The 16016-nt window shown below is 36.6% G+C and overlaps 1 protein-coding gene across 7 annotated transcripts in view; it reads right to left on the minus strand.

The window, feature by feature from the left end:
* Rabgap1l (RAB GTPase activating protein 1 like) overlaps positions 1-16016 on the minus strand; it is a 723114-nt gene that overhangs the window by 223197 nt on the left and 483901 nt on the right. For all 7 annotated transcript variants that reach the window (XM_031386689.1, XM_031386695.1, XM_031386710.1 and 4 more), the window contains exon 14: positions 15445-15558. In XM_031386689.1, the coding sequence (XP_031242549.1) occupies positions 15445-15558 (114 nt within the window). The remainder of the gene's footprint in view (positions 1-15444; positions 15559-16016) is intronic.

Here is a 16016-nt window from a genome sequence, read left to right on the forward strand (position 1 = left end):
TATTACCACAAAGACCCATTCCTACGATAACTACATATCCTTGTTAGATCTGCAAAATTATTTTTTTGTCTGCAAAATTATTAAAACATGACTTGTACATTCCAAAGTTTCCTAAGTAGGCGGGTAAGTAGTAGAGGCACCCAATTCATGTGAGTATCTAAAGTAATAAAGTAGCCTAATTTTGTGCCTAACATTTTGGTTGTATTATTTAGAAGTATATTAGTAAGATTATACTTTAAAACTCGGTGTTTTTTTGTTTTGTTTTTTGAGACAGGGTTTCTCTGTATATCTCTGGCTGTACTGGAAGTCGCTCTTTAGATCAGGCTGGCCTTGAACTCAAGGACCCATCTGCCTCTGCCTCTTGAGTGCTGGGATTAAAGGTGTGTGCCCCATTGTCTAGCTAAGATATAAAATTTTATTTAGAAGGTTATAGCATTTTATCATATTAAGAGAGAAAGATCACAAGCAAAAAATAAGAGACTGGCTCTTTGTCCCTTCAATGTTAAGTCCCTAAGTCCCTTGGCCTGACAATGAAAACAAGCCTATAACATACCATTTTATTAAAATACTTTCATCCTAATGAGATAAGGGGACACCAAGAAGGTATCTATAAACAGTTGAAAATTAAAAATTGAAATGTTCCTTTCTTGGCTTATATAAAAATAAAACTATTTTCTTGGATGCTTTAAATCACAAAGAAAGGAAGTATGAAAGACACAACTCAATTAAGTGTCTAGCTCCAGGGCATAGGCTCTTTGCTGTTATCTGTATTTGCTTTGTAGATCTCTAGGTCTGAAGATGTGTTGACCTGCATAGCCCAATTCAGGAGATGCTAATAAAACTTAACTCTCAAGCACAAATTTTTATCTTTGATATGAACTAAAAGGATACTCAAAAAACTAATCACATATTTGACTACAGCTAGGAAATGTAGAGGAATAATAATAATAAAAATCCAGTGTGGTTCACTTGTGTAGGGAAGACTTAGCCCAAAGAAGGAATGGGGTTAGTGAAAAGTGGCAATATTTCTGCTAATTTTTAAGTATAAAATATCACTTATGCTAGGTGGTGGTGGCGCACGCCTTTAATCCCAGCACTTGGGAGGCAAAGGCAGGCGGATTTCTGAGTTGGAGGCCAGCTTGGCCTACAGAGTTCTAGGACAGCCAGAACTAAACAGAGAAACCCCGTCTTGAAAGAAAAAGGAAAAAAAAGAAAAAAAAAACCAAATTACTTTTTTTTTTTTTTTTTTTTTTTTTTTTTTTTTTTGGTTTTTCGAGACAGGGTTTGTCTGTGTAGCTTTGGCTGTCCTGGAGCTCACTCTGTAGACCAGGCTGGCCTCAAACTCAGAAATCCACCTGCCTCTGCCTCCCAAGTGCTGGGATTAAAGGCGTGTGCCACCACCGCCCAGCTTCCAAATTACTTATTTTTAAATCACAAATACAAATTAAACATGCTTGATGTTTCATAATTTTAAATGTTAATTTAAATATTTAAAAAGTACTCATTAGTAACCATTCAATAGTTTGTATTTTAACTTGGGTATCACTTCCAGAATACAAGTATATAAAAGATATAAAGTAGTTTTCACTGGAGTTTAAATGCACACACACACACACACACACACACACACACACACACAGTCATTTCATGGTCTTCACCGCACCTATGTTCTATGAAGTTGTCAGGACATTAGACCTTACAATTCTGAATTATTTTCTTTAGGATGTCTTTGACCACAACATTTTCAGCAATCAATCACAGCATAACTAGGTTGTAACTGTGATTCCTCTTAAGGCAACAGATTTAACACATACTGTGGACTCTTTACTATTGAACAAACTCACGCATCAATGAGGAATATATACAACACAGGCATATCACAACCTCTTAGGAGCTAGCAGCATTAGCCAGTACTTCAATGCTGCACTTGGGAGCCCTGGTACTCACCAAAATCACCAAGAGAAAAGAAAACCTATAGCAATAAATATAGTGTGATGCTTGTTTATAGTGAGAGCTAAGCATCAAACAACTCAAAATCCTCTATGAATGCTTGGAACAAATGAACAAACAATATCAACAAAATGCAATGTTGTATGAGTACTGATTTGGAGGTTACAAGTAAATTTTATTACGTGAGATGCATCTATAAGTATAGAACCTATAAAAATGATTGATTGTGTATGTATGTATGAGTATGTATGTGTACATATCTTATACAGATATATCTTTATATCTTTATATCTTTATATGTAGAAAAACATATTCAAAATTAAATTGAAATAGCTTATCTGAGCCACTAGCCTACAAAAAGTAAATACAAAGAGTTTTTAAATAAAAGCAAAACTGTTATTGATCATAATCATTAACCATTAGTTTTAGGAAAATGGAAATACTAAGAAACCCATGTACAACAAACATTAGCATAAGTCTATTCCCAGTCTACAGTGTCACACTTGAAATTTGTTTCTACATGAATATTCTAATTAAAAATTTTCAGTACCTAATATTCCTCATAGTGTTCCCCTCAAGATTTTAGAATCATTATCAATTAATTATGTTTCCATATTCACTCAATACTCAGAACAATCAGTCTACAATGAACTTATCACTTTATAAAAGTTTAATTATGATTTTTTATTTGAAATTCACCATGTGTTTTCCAATAAAAACAATAAAGTTATGACAACCTCAAAGTAGCCTCCATCACTCTGGTACCTAGAACAGAAATTTGCTAGTACAATCTTCTCAGACTCTGGCTCCAAAGTTTATTTAGAAGTTTTCCATTATTGGCTCTGAATGCAAAGCATGTCAGGTTCTAGCTCTACCGTTTACCAGGATTACTTAACTTCCTTTGCACTGAGGCAAAATATGGAAGACCAGTAGAGACAGTGAGCAAAATGGACAAATCAACTGCTCTAGTGAAGCTTAGTTTCTTAGCACAAAAAGATGACAACAGTCATACTAGATAATTTATATAATGTTGAAAGTAGTACATATAATAGTGAAAAATAAAAGAGAAATGGACTAAAAAGAGACAATTTTTTTAGATTTTTTTTATTTTTGAATTATAACTATATCATTTCACCTTCTTTCCATTTCCCCTTGAATTCATGGCCTCTTCTCATTAATTGTTGCTATAAGGATATGTGTATGTATATTCCTAAATATAACCCGATCAGTCTATATACTGCTTGTATTTTTTTTCAGGGTCAACCTTGTTACTGGTATTAGATAACCAATCTGTGAGATAGTTGTTGCCTTCAACTCTCACCATCCCTTCCTTAGTTGCCTGTAGTTCCATGTAGGGTTGAGACTCATGGGCTTTCCTCTGTCCGCTTTGGTATGGTTATTGCTGTTTTTCTTGTTCAGCTAATGTTTAAGGAGTCATGTTGGTGAGACTTTATGAATGTAGTCTTTGACTTACTAAGGGAACACAGAAGAGATTCAATTGTTAATAGTGGCTATACTACTTAAGTTTGTCATACCGGTCATGAAGAAGTAACCTTGAGCAGAGAACGGAGGTAGGCTAAAGAGTCAGCTGTGTAATTCTTGTGGGTGGTGTTCTTGGTAAAGGGAAAGACAGCTTAACAGAAAGGCTCTGGGTATGAGCTTGTCTGAACATGTGGCCAGTCCAGAATGGTTGAAAGAATATTCAGATGTGACTTTACAGCCTGATAAACCTCTGAAAGGTCTTTTTGGTTTTACACTGAGTAAAATAAAAAGCTACTGCAAGCAGAAGAGATGATGTTAATGTAAACCAGGGAAACAAGAATAAAGCTGGTGAGAAATAGCTAGTAAGTGATTTCTTGATGGACTGACTCTGTGGAGCTGGGAAAGCAGGTATGTGCAGCCTGCTGTGCAGAGGGGGAGGAATTGGATCTACAATGCTCCTGTGAGTCTGCAGCTTTCTAACACACACAGATGGATTTAGAACCAAGCACAGCCATGGCAGGTTTTGGAAGGCAGAACAAGGAACTCCAAGTTTACTCTTCCCTAGCAGGAGAAAACTATCTAATCGACACTTTCAGAAGTCTGAAAAGTTAGTGAAGGCTTACAGAAGCATGGGAAATAACTATTTCAGAAAAGCAACTGAATTTTGAATTGCCTGCAAAGGGTAGTACCTTAACCCTTGAATAACTCTGAAAACTAACAACCTACATGTGGAGAGACAACCAGCTGTCCAGGTACAAAGCTAGATGAGAGCTCCTACACAGTTGTTCCCAGAGCCCCATCAGAGAGGGTCAGATTTTGTCTTCTGGTTCCCAGCAATACTCTAGGTAAAAGGCTCACCCAATGAAAGAAGCCTTCTCCCTGAAGCTTTGACTATTGGGGGTAATGGATAAAAATGAGGCAAAGTACATACCAACCACAAAGCTCTTATTAAAGGAATGTATGGGAATGAGATCCATAAAGGTTAGAATGCCCCAGAGGGCTCTGAACTCCTGTAATGCACCGTACAAACTTAAGGTTTCTCACATGCACGAACAAGGCCAGAAAAGCTCCAAAACTCTCACATATGCAATATTTGACACTCTACATTAACAGGGAGTGAAGGCCTGACAGAGTTTGCCACTGGTGGGTTGAGTAAAGGGAAGATAATCTCAAACGCGCCTCACCTGTCTCTTGGCAAAGGATGACAGAATGACTAGATCCAAGAACTGAAGAAACGCTCAGTTCAATCAGCCAAAAAGCAAGGAGAGATCTCAGTGGCCAGATCTGGTAGAAGACTGATGTGGTTAGTTCACCAAAGATCCCCGTCAGACAGCCTACTACAAAGAACACCACGAGGCAAGTGAGTAGAGACACATTAAAGTCTGCCAGAGGTGATGGGAAGTGATATCTAATGAGGATACGCTTTTTTTTTTTTTTGGCTGATGAATCTGTTTCAAATTGAATAGCTGAGATTATACGGAAATCTACTGAATTGTACTAAATTTTGGTCTTTGAGTTCTTTCAATAATAAAGAAAATCCATGCTAAAAGGCATGCTTACAAGTCCACTGTACACTCATCTATGTGTACATACGTGCACCCCCTAGTTTTGTCCATTGAGAAGGCTTTCAAGCAATGACACCCAACAACACATCACTCTTCATAGCCAAATCTTGGTTTCTTAACATTTTGATTAAAGGAACAGAGTCTTTTGGAAAATTGGTTAAGCTTAAGCTAAGCAAAGAAATAAGAAATAAACATAGAACATATTTCTGAGCAATAATGGAAGGCCATGCTCACAAAGTTAGAAAGTTTGCCAAAGGAATACAGAAGCTTGCTTGAAGCTATCTCACTGGCTGATTTAGAGGTAATCTGAGCATCAAAATGAGTAACAGTAGTGACAGAACATAAAATATAACAGAAAGAATACATAAGGATCCTATTCAATTGGATCCCTAGCAAAAGGACCCCAATAAATTGGTGAGTTATTTTAAAAAGGGATGAGTTGAACAAAAGTTGGGAAGGGTGGAGTACAGGCAGGTCTTAGAAGAGTCAGAGAGAACGATAGAAAGAAGATATGAATGAAATATATTGAATACATGTATAGAATTATTAAAGAATTAACAAAAATATTATTTTGAAAGAAATAATCCTTAAGCACACATGGCTCTGACAATAAATAAATAAATGAGTGGATGTATCAAAAATATAATTAAAAATGGTAAAAGTATATAGCCAAAAAATATCTATTAACTATGAGGAATTAACACTTCATAGTGGATAAGCCTGGTAGACAAAGCCTTATTAATATAACCAAAGTGAAGATCACCCAAAAATGGGAAAAGTGAAAGTATATAGGACTTAAAAAGAAGAAATAGGTACAAATGATCTCTTCTGTATGATTGTTGTCAAAGATGTATAACTCAAACATAACATGAGAGTACATCAGAAGAGGATCAAAAAGCATCTGGCCTATAATCTTTAAAAATTGTAACACCAAGAGAGTTAAGGAAACAGTGATCTAGACCTGATGAAATCCAAGAATCGGTGAGAATTAAATAAAACATGTGATTTAAACTCTAATTCTTTTCTATACACCACAACCACTAACCTGACCATCAGTAAACATGGGTGACATATCTACTGCTCAATAGCTGCAATGCTTCAGTGCTATGTGATCGACTAGGAGTTGGGTTATGATTATGTGGGACAATGTCCTTGCTTCTAAGAAAGGTACTTGGGGGCAAAGAGGTATCATGTTAATAAATCACACTCAAAATAATTAGTGAAACAAAGTTCTGACCATGAAACTTCCCTGTAAGTTTGAGACTATTAAGTAATATATGTATATGTATAAGTAAACATATGAGCATTATATACAAATTCCACAATATTTTATTTATCAAATGTAATAAAAAGTTAGCTAAAAAGGTTAGGTTTGTCCTATGTGCTGGTAAGAAGAAGAGCATGAACATAAACTCTAACATAGGCTCAGTGATATGAAATGCTCTGAACTAAGCTAGATGTACTCACAAATATTCACTAACAATGCAACTGCTTATCTAACATAGCTGGCACAATTCCTAGATGTAGGCTTCTTTTTATATAACAGATTTTAAAAGAAGCCCTTGGCAATAATTTAAAATTATACTGATTCCTTTGTAAACAGTAAATGCAAAAATAAAATGAAATAAAATAAAATAAAGAAAAAACCTAGACTACCACATCTTTAACATTTTTTGGGGGGCGGGGTGAGGTTTCAAGACAGGGTTTCTCTGTGTAGTTCTGGCTGTCCTGGAACTCACTCTGTAGACCAACCACCCCCACAAAAGTAAGCTGCTACATGATTATGGGAAATTGTTCACCACACTTAGGTTATGATCTCAGACTCTGATTTGATAAAGGATATATTACAGGAGAACAGCACTCAGGCACTCTCACAAACAAACAAATAACCAGAAGTCCAGCCTTTAAGGAATTGAAGCTGCAAAGCCTTTCAGAATATAAAGTGCTTCATAGAGGAAGGAGCTGGAAGAACTAAGGACCCTTTTAGGAGAGTGTGTGCACTGCCACTTCATACTATGCTAGGAAAGCTGGTAGAGAAAATGTGATGTCAGAGGCAAATTTTAGAGGTCTCCCTTTGATTTTTCTCTTCTTAGAGGCACATAGGAAATCAAGATATTTCATCAAACCATTTTTCTTCCATGCAAGGGAGAATTATAGTGTGTCCTAATGTCTCTTCCAATATGCCCCAACAACCCCTGCTTTCCTAATATCTTTTTTAACTAGTAAGCCTTGTTTTGCTGACAAGCTTCTCACAGGATATGAAATACACAATCTGTTTCATCAGCTCAAGTATGTAAAGTTAACTTTATTGACAAAAGGTGATTAGTTCTAAAGTGTGAACAAACAAGGAAATAGAACATGCCAAAGATAACATTTTGCTGCAAAGACCAGCCCCAATAGAGAAACATATGTTCAAATTATCATCTACAATAATCTTAAGCCTAAAGAATATATATTTTTTGCTTTGTTTTACTTTGTGTGTTTTGAGAAAGTGCTTTGGAAAGCCTGGAATGGAATTTATTATGTACAACAGGCACTTGAACTCAATCCTTCTACCTTAGCCACCCAAGGAAAAGAATTACAGGAATATACTACTTTACATGGCCTCACTGATAAAACTTTTAGGTTAATTTTATTGTGGAACTTGGAAGATGGCTTGATTTTTTAGCACAAGGATCTGAGTTCAAGCCCTTAGATGCGTTTAAAAATCTCAGGCATGGCAGTGCACACTTGTAATCCCAGCACCGGGAGGCAGACAAAAGAGGATCCCTGAGGCTTGTTGGAAACCAGTCTAGCCTAACTGATGATCTCAATGAGAGACTGTCTTGAAAGAGGTGGATAGCATTCCTGAGTATGACACTAGAGGTTGTCAAGTCTTCGCATGCATGTGCACAAATGTACACACACACACACACACATAAGTACACACACATATATGTGCACTTCTATGTACATGAACACATGCAGGTGCATTCATACATTAGAATTATATCATGTCTATTTGAGTTTTATGGCATGATGTTTTGGGGTATGTAGAGATGGCAACATGAATACTACAGTGACATACATGGGCATAGTAGCATCATTTCACAGAGCAACTTCTTGCCTTTTATATGAAAAAAATGACAGGCTGTGGTACTCTACTTACTGCCTATCCAGCTACCTCTTCCAATGTATTCAAGAAGCTATTTTTTCTTAAAAACTAAGAAAGGAATATGAAATATCACAATAAAATCCCTAAGGCAAGGCTGGGCAGTGGTGGGGCATGCCTTTAATCCCAGCACTTGGGAGGCGAAGGCAGGCGGATTTCTGAGTTCGAGGCCAGCCTGGGCTACAGAGTGAGTTCCAGGACAGCCAGGGCGATCCAGAAAAACCCAGTTTCGAAAAAACAAAACAAAACAAAACAAAAAAACCCAAAAAAACAAAAAACAAAAAACAAAAACAAGACTCTGAGGTTAGTTCCTAGCACTGAAAAAAAAAATCCCTAAGGCAATTTAACTTCACTAGCTTGAGTGTTCAAGTAACGCATAAGATTGCCAGCTTTGGGTTAATCTGTATATCACTGTGGGTAGAGTGGGTAGGACAACTTTCACAGAAGAGATGGGCTACTCAGATCCAGACAGATGGGGAGGAGGAGGAGGAGAGCAATTCAGATTCATTCTTCCTAGGAGAGAAGGCAGGAAGAGGTCTGAGTAAGGAGGAGGCTGCAGAGTTAGAAAGATACTGGCAACTGTGTACAATTAGTAAGCAGGATACAAACCCTGCAATTCTGTACCATACAGAATTCACTCTAAATTTGCTGTCCAGGACATTTACACAATTCTGGCCCAGCTCAGGAAGAGTTCTGAATTGAGAGAAAAATAATGAACTGAACAGGAAGCATGAATGTGCTTTTTCTTTGCAGGACTTTCTTTAATCCCATTCTCTTTTAGGAACAAAGAAATCTTACTTTGCTCAACAAACAGCAACGCTGTCTACTAAAGCATGACCACATATAATCCTCCATTGAACTTTCACAGCCCTGCCCCTTTGAAGTCATCCTCATAAGCCTACATTTTCTGTACTATAGTAGCAATGTGATGGCTCAACAGGCGATTCAGTTGAAAGACTCCATATGAGCTGCACAGAAACTAGACAGCTATTTCAAGAAAAGCTCTTCTAGGACCATGTACTTAGAAAAAAGTCTTAAATGTCATAGGGCACTCTCAAGAGCACTACAAATCACTTGTTCTCTCTCCACAACTCCAGCTTCACTGAGATGACCTTTTCCTTGTTAGATCCCAAAAGAAATTTGTATACATGCGTTTTCTCTTTGCATTTCAGTATTATTTTATAGTTTTCCAGCTTTCATTTATGACGTTTAACCTAAGATTCACTTCCAATACTACGAAAAACTCTCAGAATATAAAGAACATGGGTTCTGGGATCAGCTGTCTGTGTCATAAGGGCCAATACGGCATTCCTGAGGAAGTTAGTCTAGTATTTGGATGACATGCATAGCATGATGTTTATAAATGGGCCTGACATAGTCCCTAACATATGGGCATTTTTTTCATAAGTATTTTTCATAAACATATAATCAAAATTAATACTACAAAATTTTAAACTGAATTAATGTTAATCTTGGCCATGTAGTACTTACAGGATTCATTTGTGAATTTCTGGAAATTCTATTTCCCTATGGATAACAATAGGATAGGTGTCAATTAAGATTTCAGAAGTGCTTTCTAAACCACAAGGCTTCATGAGTATCTACTGTTGGGCTTGTGTTGCTCAACACTAAGAAGGCTTGAAAGAATTAATTTTTCTTAGAAAAGTTAATTTACTTTGAGAATACACCGCTGTCCCTCAGGGTCTACTGAAAACACTTAATAGAGTGATTTTTAAAGATGTGCTAGCAAAGCAGGTAGCCCCAGGGGTTCAAAGGACTCCTCTGTAGCCAATATTTAGATCTACCTCAGAAATAATATCCTAATTCAAAGACACTTACCAGAACTCAAGAGGAAGAGGGATAATCTGCACAGAATTTCAAAGGCTGCTTAATTCTCCAAGGGGTTCCTGAATCCTCCAAGGTACTACCTCTAACTTGCCTGGCAGAAACACAGATACTTTCAAGGGACACTGTGTCTCTCAGTCAGACTACTGAAGCCATGCCCACTCCAACCCCCAATACAGGGATTTTCTTAGTACTCACATACTGGAAGAAGAAAAAGGTTCCACACAGATGGGGGGACCTTATCTCCTGGAAAGAGACTTCACACAGTCCTAACAACCTGTCATACCACTTTATATGATGAAACTAAAGCCCAAACAAGGATATCTGGTCAGTAGGGAGCAAGACCACACCTTAACCTGGACTGGTTAGATGGTCTTATCCCTCATACCTTTACTTATCTATCTGAACTTCAATTTCACTCCAAGATCACTTCCCATCAAGATAGACTCGGGAGGTTTGCTAATGTGTTCCCTTTCCCAGTATAGTCACAAGGATAATTTTCTTTTATCTGCTTGCCATTATTAATTGACTATTTATTGACTTGTTGAGGATGTATGGTTGAATCTGGCTTGGGCACAACCTATGAACCCAAGTACAGTAATATTCTGAATTAAATTCTTTTGGTCCACTTGATCCAAGAGCACCTCCTTCCAAACCAAGGGGTTCCCATGTCTTTGAATTGGGCTGGTTAAAGAATGAGAATCATAGGGGTTGCTTGGGCAAATGTGGTACTGTAGTGTGAGTACGAAGTGTTCCCCACAGGCTTACATGTGTAGCACTTCTCATGTAAACCTTAGGATGTACAGCATTACAAAAGGAGAAGACAACCAGAAACATGTCCTTCATCCTACTTCCTCTGACCACTTCCTGCCTCATGTCACTGCTGTGCTCTGGAAGTGTGTCTGGTCATGTGTGCTGCCTCATGTCACTGCTGTGCTCGTAAGTGTGTCTGGTCATGTGTGCTGCCTCATGTCACTGCTGTGCTCTGGAAGTGTGTCTGGTCATGTGTGCTGCCTCATCTCAGATTCACAGCAATGGAACCAGCTGACTAGAAACTGAAAACTCTGATACAAAAATTAATGTTATCTTCCTCTGTTCTGCTAGGAACTTTGTCATATAAATGAAAACTTTAAGACATGAAGCTACACAAAGTAGATTATCACCTGTTTGATAAATGCTTTCATTTGAATTAAGGTTCATTCAGGCACCCCAAAGAAGAGAATTTAATTAAAAGTAGTAAAATAGCTAGAAAATTCTATTAAAAATATAATTAACTCAGTGAAAAGTAATTCATTCTCAACCATAAATACCTTCTCCAAGTCTAGAAAACAATGTTAATAATAACCATATCTTACTCAAAAATTGGTACTGTCTGCATCTCAAAACTGTATGTTTTGTTAATATCAAAATCAATACCTTAAATGCTTTAGCTTTTAAAATAAATCCAATAGTGTTTTGATGTGAAGTACTTAATATAATAGAGGATATATTTATTTTTGTTTTTTCCCAATACATTATAGTACCAAATTATTAACCCACATGAGCAAGAGTATTGATCTCTGCAATACATTCAATTTCTTTCATTAAATTCCCAGCAGTAGTTCCCCTTTCAGAAAGCACTAGTGCTAATCAAAACATGAGAAAAAGCAGTATGCACAAATTAAATTGAATGTCCAAAGTCAGTCCAATCTATAGTGTTGTGAGTAATGTTTTAACTGATTATTATGATGGGCTGATGATCTTAGGTCTCATAAAGAGGCATATATCTAAAAGTCAGTTTACATAAACTTTATGTGGTGCTACAAACAAACAGCCCATAGAAAGCTAGGGAAAGTCCTCATCCTAGAGTGTACCTTCAATGCTGAGACCTGGTAATTGACATAGTGCATAACTATTAAATTTTGCATTTATCTGCATAATTTAAAAGAATAAAATTTAAAGAGCTTTTAGAATCGCAGCAAATTAGAAATAGAAGAACATTTTGGGAGGCTACATGTCTACCGAGGAGTTAACCCCCAAAAGTTTTTCTGAAGTTTTTATCCTATTATTTCCCAGTCTGAGACATGTCATTACTTTATGGGAGAATCAAAACCTGACCTACTGCTCCTGATGTCCAACGTTTAAATCATACCAAGTTGTCACACAACCTAAAACATGTTTATATTGTATGGAATTAGAAAATAGCTATGAGGTTCAAAGGCATAGTCAGTGTCTCTTCAAAGACATTCTTAAAATATGATATTGAATAGTAAGACAGGGGTAGGAAGAAAGAAACATTTTTATTTGCAGAAATCTCTGAGTTCTACTATTAAACTCTCATTACAACTCTCTCCAAACAAACTTATGACAACAGACAAGCTTTGAACCATTTCAATTTCTCCCTACTCTGAAAAAGGTGTAAAAGGTGAAACTGGAATTGACAGGCCATTAAAACCTGACAGCAAATGGTTAGCAGGCTCCTCTATTGTGAAGATCCAAACCAGTTCTGGGTGCACTAGAGCCACAGAAAATGTCTCAAGGACAAGGTCAGACTATGATATCCTTGAGGCTGGAGTTGGTTTCTAAGTTTACAATAATTAATACATTCCTAGTAGTGTTGGTTCAACTTAAAGGCTGGGCATATTTTATCTGTAGAAAATACCCACTGAGGGAGAATTATCACGAAGAAGTGAGGTAATATGTATGCAAACACCATGCAAATGTGAAAGTCCTATGATGCTAATATGTGGTAAGCACTGTGTGTTTGTAAAAGGTCAACTGTGTCTAAGATAAAGCAGTCTAAGCGGTAAGTCGTTTTCTTCTAAAGTCAAAAGCAAGACAAGGACTTGTACCATTACTACTTCATTATCCCACTAAACTAGAGTTGGTGTAAAGTTAAATAAGACAAGAAAAAGAAGAATTTGTAAAAGTGAAGTGAAATGACTCTATGTACAAATTATACAAAAAAGTAACTTATTAAGAACAAAGAATCATTAGTGTTGATTTTATGTAAGATATATCCAGGGAAAACTCAAAGGCATACTGCTGAATATCAATATCCTATCAATAAAAACATTAAAGCAGATAAATTACATGCAGTTGTCTTTAGCTTACACAGAATAGTTCAAACAGATATGGGGCGAGAGTTATAAAATGAAAGGACTAGGACATCCATTGGATTCAAAAGAACAAATCCTGGTAAGCAACAGGCTCTGCAGGTGAGTTTGGTCCCTGGGATTCACGTGGGAGAAGAAGAGATCTAACTCCTGTGAGTGGTCCCTGACCTTCACACATACACACAAACCCTCCTGCAAACTTACACTGACAGAGTAAATGAATTCATTTTTAACAAGCAAGGAAAGTAGAAATAGTAGCTTGAAAAAATATTTACTTCAATACTAGTTATGCAAATATTGTATTATATACAATATATACACTATAATCACACAAAATTATTTTATTTCATACAAGCAACTAAACTTTCTTGCTAACACTGGACTACTAAATAACAGTGAAATTGAGAAGAAACAGGTCAGTCACAAACCAAGTGGTCCATGCAGTAGATCTCTAGCAAATTTTAGGTTTTACAGTATTTTCTCATATGTATGTATGTATATATACATATATGCATATATGTGTATCTGCTAATATAATATATAATATCCTTAGAACCTGGAGTTGGGTTGTATGTCTATGTGGTACAATACTATATAACTATATAATTGACTATATAATGTATATATAAATGTATTAATGACTATTCTATAAAGGATCAGAGCTGGATTATTATCACAACAAAGTAAAGGATAGCAAGATTTTACAAGCGCTCATTAGTAAATTTCTATCTTTGTATTCATCTATTTTTCAGAAATTTCTCTTTTAAATATAATATAAAGAAGCAAATACTATTTTTACTACACTGGATCAACTAATAAGCCATAACTGAACAATCATAGAGACATATGTTATAGTCATATGAAAAAGTAGTATCAGCCGGGAAAAAGTGAGGGAAGCTCCACTGCCTGCCTGGCACTTACATTAAATGCCAGGGGACGGCTACTCCACATGTTACCAGCCAGACGCTTCTAAATCAACTTAGAAACTTCATAACATTTTCTACAGTTTTATATGAACCAGAATCAAATAATTTACTTACAGAATTTCCAAAATGGTAGGAAAACCTGTCAATATTTCTTTTACCTTTTTATAAATATATAATGAATGTACTATATTCTTGACAATTTTAAACTAGATGATTTTCAAATTTTAAAAATTTGGTATTTTTAAATTAGATTTTCAATGATAAGTATACCTCCATATTTTCAATTATATACATATGTATATGATTAAAAAGAAAGACATGTTAAAATAGATTTGTTTGCTTACTTAATTTTATTGTTTTAATTCAGTGCTAACATTAATGTCAGATCACTGTTTGTGGTAGACAGGTACCTATGCCTGAAACATATCTACAACCTTCTCTCTGATCTGTAGATAACATATGAAATAGTTAGGAGAGGGAGAGAGCTAGAGAAGTGAGAAGGGAAGGGAGAAGGGGGGGAATGAGAAAGAGAAGCAGAAGAGGGAAGAGGGAAAGGAAAATAGATGGAAGGAAGGAAAGGAGGGAGGAAGAGGAAGAAGACAAGAGAAGGGAAGAAAAGCAAAGAACAAAAGGGGAAAACCATGACACGCAAGAAGCATTTGACTGAGAGATCCTCCATTTCCACTTCTAAAGTTTAAAACTATTTTTGGCTAGAAATGCATTTCTGTGAGTGTTCAAAACAAAACCCAGTAACTACCAAATGAAACGGATTTGTTAATACTTGAGAATAGCGATTGGCTCTTTGCTACCCCTCAGAAAGGCTAACTTCATCATTTAGGTACTGTCATCAAACTTGGCTTTTTTTCTCTGCATAGTCGGATGATGGTGTGTGTCAGCACTGCTTACTGACAGTCTCTATGGGAACAGCAGTGAGAAAAGCATGTACGCCCATTGTGCTGCACCTGAGAGATCACTAAGTTATTGGCTCTTCTCCCCTACAGAACCTTTACAAACAACAAAGCAGCTTTTTTTCTAGGTCTCCTAATGATGAGGAAGATAAGAGGTTTCAAAATGAGAACCACAGAAAGATGTAGGAACTTCCAGGACTCAACAAGCAGCCTACATGAGTTCTTATTCTTGCCTATCGTAAAAAAATGGCGACAACTCTTGCATTATCTCATCTAAGAGAACTTTCTGTTCTTTTCCTGCTAGCAGGTGAGCCAAACTGGATTGTGCTGTGCCTCCTTCAGAACAGGAAGCAGGAAGGTCAACCTCTAGGCTTAGTGTGGAGGATCTGGTGGTGTATGTGTAAACAGATAATACAGTGCACATAAAACATGGAGACAGAAACAAAATATAACAATCTAATGGTAGGTCCCTAAAAAAACCAGCTCTGACAATGCATTAGAAAAGTGAGAGCAGAGCCCTACCTTGCAGATTTTGTAAAGAGATTCCTGACCATCTCCTCCAGTGTCTTTGAAGTAATCATGTGCAGGAAATGTACGATGAATATCTCGAGTAATAACACTCTCCTGTGCAGAGTCCTAAAAGAAAAATACACATCAGTTGATTATTCATGTACAACTTTCTTTTCAATTATGTAAAATATCACACATATATAAAAATGCAAGGGGCATAAAAGTATACCTAAAAACTAGCCTTTCAAAAAAAGAAAAAGAAAGAAGAACGAACAAAAGAAAGAAAGAGAGAAAAAGAAAGAAAGAAAGAAAGAAAGAAAGAGAGAGAGAGAGAGGGAGAGAGGGAGGGAGGGAGGAAGGAAGGAAGGAGGAAAGAGGGAAGGAAATCAATAAATCAATCATCAGGGAGAGACATGAAGATGGCTCAGCAAGTAAAGGAATTTGCAACCAAATTTGATGATCTGTGTTTGGTCCTCAGGACCCATATGTTGGTAGGAGAGAACCCATTATTGCAAGTCCTCTAAGTTCCATGTGCTTACACACACACACACACACACAGAGAGAGAGAGAGAGAGAGAGAGAGA

The sequence above is a fragment of the Mastomys coucha genome, unplaced genomic scaffold (genome assembly GCF_008632895.1).
Source record: "Mastomys coucha isolate ucsf_1 unplaced genomic scaffold, UCSF_Mcou_1 pScaffold1, whole genome shotgun sequence".
In the NCBI taxonomy this organism is placed as follows: domain Eukaryota; kingdom Metazoa; phylum Chordata; class Mammalia; order Rodentia; family Muridae; genus Mastomys; species Mastomys coucha.